The following is a 6,460-nucleotide window of genomic DNA, read 5'->3' on the forward strand; positions in this document are numbered from 1 at the left end:
AACTAGATGAAAATTTTGGAAACCTCTGGTCAGGCAACAGTGTCAATATGCCGCCGGAATCTGGGGCTTTGTTAGAGCTGATTAATTTTACCCTCCAGAGTCTAAAGATATCTTCGCCGCACGTGTTTATTATTCTAAGGGAGCTGTCAACTGGTTCAGAGATTTCATTGGTTGGTGACTTAGGATGATGTGATTTTTCTCATATTTTTTATTGGAGACCTCATCTGATCCTGCCTCTTATTAACAGGACAAAATATCCCTTCCCCTGAGTCAGAGCAACTTTCCGTTTGCGAAAAGACAAACGTCGTTTACTGTTTACCAACACTCATCGCGGCAATCATAACGGCGTTAAACTGAAACCGTCAATCAGGCTGACCTCGATTTAAAAATCTCCACGCTGCGGGTAAGCCAGTGGACAAAGGAAAAAAGAGGATGCTTAAGGGTACGGTGACCGGGAGTACCGGTTGCCTGTAGGGCGATATGATAACTTTACGGTTGAAATAATTGCACATAAGAATCTGAGTCTCTGGCTGGGTAAAAGAATCAAAAAGGAGAGAGAGAGAGAGTGGTTGCTGGCAGTGGTGAGACCCTTCACTGTACGCATAGTAATGGCAGCGATTACTGTTGTTGCAGAAGAGAGAGAAAACGAGGCAGCGCAAAAGGACGGAGGAGATGATGAAACAAAAGAGATCCAAAAAGCGGTTTTTGTTAAATCGAGGGATCACATTTTTTCCCGTTTAGCCTGCTCCATCACTTGGCGCTTTGACTCTCCTAGCTAGCTAGGACTCGCCCTTTCCGCAAAACATCCTCCCTGCCACTCCTTCATTTCACTTTAATATTCCCCTCCTCCCCCCCTAAGATTCGAGATTATTTGTTTTAGTTTAAATATAATCCATGGATTATAACGATGCTGCGATGGCTACACACGGTTCAGCTCCGTCCGTGACCTGTAAGAAATCGATCGGATATGGTGCGGTGGATTCCGGAGATGAGCTGTACAGGGAGCTTTGGCATGCATGTGCGGGTCCTTTGGCGACAGTGCCGAGACAAGGAGACTTGGTTTTCTATTTTCTTCAAGGCCATATAGAGCAGGTCTTTTTTTGTTTTTTTGGAATTCTTTTTATGTGTTTTATTTTTCTGTATTTTGGCTTAAACTTTTGGACAATTTCAGGTTGAAGCGTCGAGGAATCAAGTTTCTGATCAACAGACGCCAGCTTACGATCTTCCACCAAAAATACTTTGTCGAGTCGTCAACGTTCAGTTTAAAGTACTGCTTTAACTCTCAACACAAAGCTTTATTTTTTTGTCAATGAGGTTTTTCTTTTCTTTCCCTTTCTTAACTATTTTGATTGCAGGCCGAATCAGACACCGATGAAGTGTTTGCTCAAGTGTCTTTGCTTCCTTTGCCTAAAGTAAGTCAGTTCGTATACTCCTTTCTTTGGATATTAATTCATGCTGATTGAAAATTTAATTACTAATGTACTAGCTGAAATCTGTATGTGTGGGCATGGCAGCAAGATGAGAACTCGGTGGAGAAAGAAGGAGAGTTGCCTCCGGCCCAACGTGCCCGCGTGCATTCATTCTGCAAGACCCTTACAGCATCAGATACGAGCACTCACGGGGGATTTTCTGTGTTGAGGCGTCACGCCGATGAATGCCTGCCTCCTCTGGTTTTTCCCGCTCTTCCTGTCGGCTATTCATTGTTTGTTATGTTTTGGAATTCTGTGTTGTGAGAGATATATGTTTACAGTTGTCTGCCTCTTTTTGCAGGACATGTCCAAGCAACCTCCCACTCAAGAGTTGGTAGCCAAGGATTTACATGGAAATGAGTGGCGTTTCCGCCACATATTTCGAGGTAATTGTTGGTTTCTTGATATAGTCATCTAATTGCTTGATATTAGAATATAATATTTCTTAATAGGATCAATGTGCTTAAATAGTTATACACATAGACTTCTGAGGCTTCTTCTCTCCTCTCTCAATGTTTTGGTCCTGGTGGTTCATCATAACAAATACACGCTTTTGTTAGTTGTTACTATGATTGCTTGAGGATTCGAATATTCCCTAGGCTTACCATGTAATGGCCTTTACCAATAAAAGTCATCATTAGAATGCATTAATCCGCAAGCTTCGAAAGAAAAATAATGGCTGCAATACTTGGGTAAACTCCTTTTCTGTTTGAAAGAAATGTGTTGGTTTCTGAATGACATTGGATGGAGTCATTTCATGTTATGAAGTATTTGTTTTGGTTTTGTTTGAGTTATTAATCATCTTGACTTGCATTTAATTACTTATGTATTGCTCAACTTGTTGAGGTTTCTAGGGTTGGTTCTTGACGCATCTATGATTGGCATGTGACTGTCACCAATACATCAATGTTGGTAATCTTGTTTCCACTGACCTAAGTATCTGTTTCTGAATTGTAAATGCTAGGCCAACCAAGGAGGCATCTACTTCAAAGTGGTTGGAGTTTGTTTGTCAGCTCCAAAAAACTTGTTGCAGGCGATGCTTTTATTTTCCTCAGGTGTACCACTGGTTTTCATTTTTCAGTTAGTGGTAATGATAGATAATCCTAGTTTTGTTCAAGTATTGGTTGGTTATTGTTTAATAGTTGTTGCACTTGTACCATACTGCAGTCAGCATATGAAACCAGTTAAACTATGCAGGACACAGTTGATTCTATGATAGTTTAGGTGAATCTGACTTTGGGATTGTTATTCCTAGGGGTGAAACTGGGGAACTTCGTGTAGGGGTGAGACGAGCTATGAGACAGGCAAGCAATGTTTCTTCTTCCGTGATATCAAGTCAGAGTATGCATATCGGAGTCCTTGCAACAGCATGGCATGCTGTTTCAACGGGTACAATGTTCACCGTCTATTACAAACCAAGGTGTGTGCTATTCCCTATATTCTAATTTCTTTAGTAACTGTTATTTTTTGCCTGAGCAATTTATTGCACAGGTATCCATATACTATGTCCTTGTGCATATCTCCAACTAATGATTACACTGTCTGAATCTATCACTGTCCAGTAGTGCAAATTTTTTTCATTCTGGTTATAAGCTTCTTAGCCTCTACTTTCTTCATCTCATTACAGGACGAGCCCTGCTGAGTTTATTGTTCCATTTCATAAGTATATGGAATCTATCAAAAACAACTATTCAATAGGGCTGAGGTTCAAAATGAGGTTTGAAGGAGAAGAGGCTCCTGAACAGAGGTAAGATTTCCTTCAATTAATTTGAAGTTGAAGAATTAAAGGAAAATTAGTCTATTAATAACTTCATTTCTCCACTGATCACTGTCATGCCCTGATTGAACTAGGTTCTCTGGCTCTGTGATTGGATATGAAGATGCTGATCCCATCAGATGGCCTGGCTCAAAATGGAGATGCCTCAAGGTGCACTGGGATGAGACTTCTCCGTTTCATCGCCCAGACAGGGTATCCCCTTGGAAAGTGGAACCTGCACTGCCTCCTGCTGTAGATGTCCTTCCAAATAGTCGACTGAAAAGATCCCATGCAAACGTGGCATCATCACCTAGTGACTCATTGGTTCTTACAAGGGAAGGTATAAATAACTGGATTTTTTTGGCATTTTCAAGTGTTTTTAATTCTTCCTATGCTGTTGTGGTGTTGCAGTTCTTGTCTGTTGAGATACAAATTTGAGCTCCTTGATGTTTGTGGCTAGGTTCATCCAAAACCACCATGGATTCTTCACTAGACAATGGGTTTCGTAGAACCTTGCAAGGTCAAAAAAGCTTGAGTCAGAGAGACACCTTAGCAGAGAGTAAGTACCCATCAGAAGGACAGGATCAAACTGAGATGGGTTTTGGTAAGCAACGACTTGCACCTCAAGATACACTTCCTCAAGTGATTCATGGAGAAAAGAGCACGAGTCCCACACCAGTTTCTTGGACCCTCCAAAAGCTCTACAAATTTGGTCAGCCTTCTGTTGAGCAGAACTCTTCCAACATTGATCAATTGAAGACAGATATTTTTGACAAGGGACACTTATTTGAGTTGCCGGGATGTCCACAACCAATGATGCACTCCAGTGCTTCAGTCAACTTGTTGGGGGCAGAAGAGAAAAAATTAAATTACCAGGATTATTTTCCTGTTAGACCTGGAGCAGTTGAGGGGTACAACAGCCCACATGGTTCTGACTTCCAGCAGCAGCCTGGGAAGTGGTTGTTGCCTCTGCTGCCAATAACTCATTCTGGAAAGTTACCTCCTGTGGATATCTTGAACTCACAGCCTCTGTCTTCACAGCTAAAGGATAATGTAAAATCTGAAGGAGATGGTATTTGCAAACTTTTTGGTATATCCCTTGTCAGCAATACAATGCCGACAAAACTATCTGTACCACACACAAAATCAATTCCCAAGCCACTCAGGCAAATTGCATCAGACCATCCACAGGACTTAGGTTGTGATCTGATGTTGGAGCAATCAAAATGTTCCAAGTTTGATGAGATTGCACTAGGAGATGATGAGGAGGGCAAGCCTGTTCACACATCAGAGGAGCTGCCAGGAGACATTCTGAGAAAATTTCAGGGTGGTTCAGCCAGAACTTGCATTAAGGTTTTCCTGATTCAATCAATTGATAATTTTGGTTGAAGCAAATTTTCTTGTCCTGCAAAGTTAACTTGCATTTGCCTCTTTCTTTTAGGTTCACAAGCAGGGGATTGCTGTTGGGAGGTCAGTGGACCTGACCAAGTTCAATGGCTATGATGAACTGATAGCGGAACTAGATAGGACTTTTGAATTTGATGGTGAATTAATTTCTCCCAACAAGAAGTGGCTGGTTGTATTTACTGACGATGAGGATGATATGATGCTTGTAGGGGATGATCCCTGGAAGTAAGTACTTATATAATGACTTGACTTAGTGCCAATGCTTGCCCTAACTAAAGTTACTGTTAAAGGGATTATCTCATTCAACAGATTAGAAATCATCACATTGAAAGTGAAAATATTTCTAAAATAAATACCTTAATGAAAAGCCCTTAAAGCTCTAAAGGTAATTCGTTTTTGGAAGTGTCTAGATATATGTTATTCTGATTGAGTTTCCATTTTGTATAAATGTAGGGAATTTTGTACCATGGTTCGAAGGATCTTCATCTACACTGGAGAAGAGATTAAGAGGATGGATACACGGCCGTTCAATCCGAAAGTAGAAGAAAATTCACCTGGCAAAGACCAGAAAACTAATTTGATGCATCGTGCGAGTGTCAGTGGCTAGGAGGGACTCAATTTTGTGTTACAAGCTTTTAGGGGAAGGTAAAGCAGTGGCATGTATGTAATTCTGGAGGGGGCTTGACTTGTTCTTTCTTGGAATTTATTCCAAATGAATGTGAAAGCTTCTTTAATTCATTCAATATCAAACATCTTCCAAAATTATAAATGATAAAATGAGCCAAATTCATAGTCAGCATTAGTACTTATAACATATGTAATTTGGAGTCTTTGTATTCGAGGGCGAAAAGGATAAAAAGGTTATGAAAATTTATTAGTCTGGCTATAAACTTTTTTATTTTGTTTTAATTAAAAACTCATCAGCATTTACGTTATTATAATTTTTAAATTGAGATTCGAATTGTGAATTGAAATCTTATTTATGAAAATGGGTATCATATCATATCCTGATAAAAAATTTTAAAACTAACTATACATGAAGGTGGTAAAATGTTTTGAACATAGATTCTTGCTTGAAATCCAAGCTCAAACTCAACCAAACCCAAATTGACAAAAAATCAAAGACTCAAACTCAAAAGGCCCGAATCGGGAATGATTTGAACTCGAGACTGATTCAATTCAACTCAAATTTGTAATAACACAAATTTCATACAAAAAATGTAAAATTAATTATCATTTTAAATTGTAACTTGAATTCCAACCTGTCCAAACCTAAATTGATCCAGTTCAAATGTTTGCTTGCCACCTTTATGTATACATGTAAAATAAATAAAAAAATTATGTTTATAGGAATAATTGATTATATGGCGTAATTTTTTTTTTTTTTAAAAAGTGATTACTTAGTTAAACTCTTAACATATTTCTTATGCTCCTTAATTAGTATATATGTTTAAATAAATAATTTTATTTCCATGTTACTTTATTAACTAAAAGTCAAAAAACATTAGATATCTTTGACCTCTTGCATTGTACCAATAAACAAAACCTTGTGTTTGCAGATCTCTTATTTCTAAGTACAACCGTATATTTGAAATTACATTGTCAAATTAATCTCTATTTTTTAATTTGAAAAATGGTCAAAAGTTAGAAATATTGCCTTTCCAATAAAAAAGCTAGAAATATTAGTAATCAAAAAGTAAAATTTTCAAATACCCCAATAATTAAAATGAGAGAAAAATTAATAGTTTTATATTATTAAAGTTTTAAACCTTCAGAGTAAAAAAAAATTTCCATGTAAACATAATTGTGTCTCATCAAATTTTAATTG

The 6,460-nt window shown here is 38.2% G+C and overlaps 1 protein-coding gene across 1 annotated transcript; it reads left to right on the plus strand.

The window, feature by feature from the left end:
• The first annotated feature begins 452 nt into the window (after window positions 1-452).
• LOC18608851 (auxin response factor 2A-like) lies at window positions 453-5,382 on the plus strand. The gene is made up of 12 exons (XM_018116209.2): window positions 453-1,092; window positions 1,172-1,267; window positions 1,356-1,412; window positions 1,515-1,670; window positions 1,771-1,855; window positions 2,434-2,524; window positions 2,725-2,889; window positions 3,097-3,216; window positions 3,321-3,565; window positions 3,686-4,578; window positions 4,667-4,857; window positions 5,086-5,382. Exons 1-12 carry the CDS (start codon window positions 895-897, stop codon window positions 5,237-5,239), a joined length of 2,451 nt encoding a protein of 816 aa, XP_017971698.1. The 5' UTR covers window positions 453-894; the 3' UTR covers window positions 5,240-5,382.
• The last annotated feature ends 1,078 nt before the right edge of the window (window positions 5,383-6,460 follow it).

Source organism: Theobroma cacao, chromosome 2 (genome assembly GCF_053813885.1).
Source record: "Theobroma cacao isolate CCN51 chromosome 2, ASM5381388v1, whole genome shotgun sequence".
Taxonomy (NCBI): domain Eukaryota; kingdom Viridiplantae; phylum Streptophyta; class Magnoliopsida; order Malvales; family Malvaceae; genus Theobroma; species Theobroma cacao.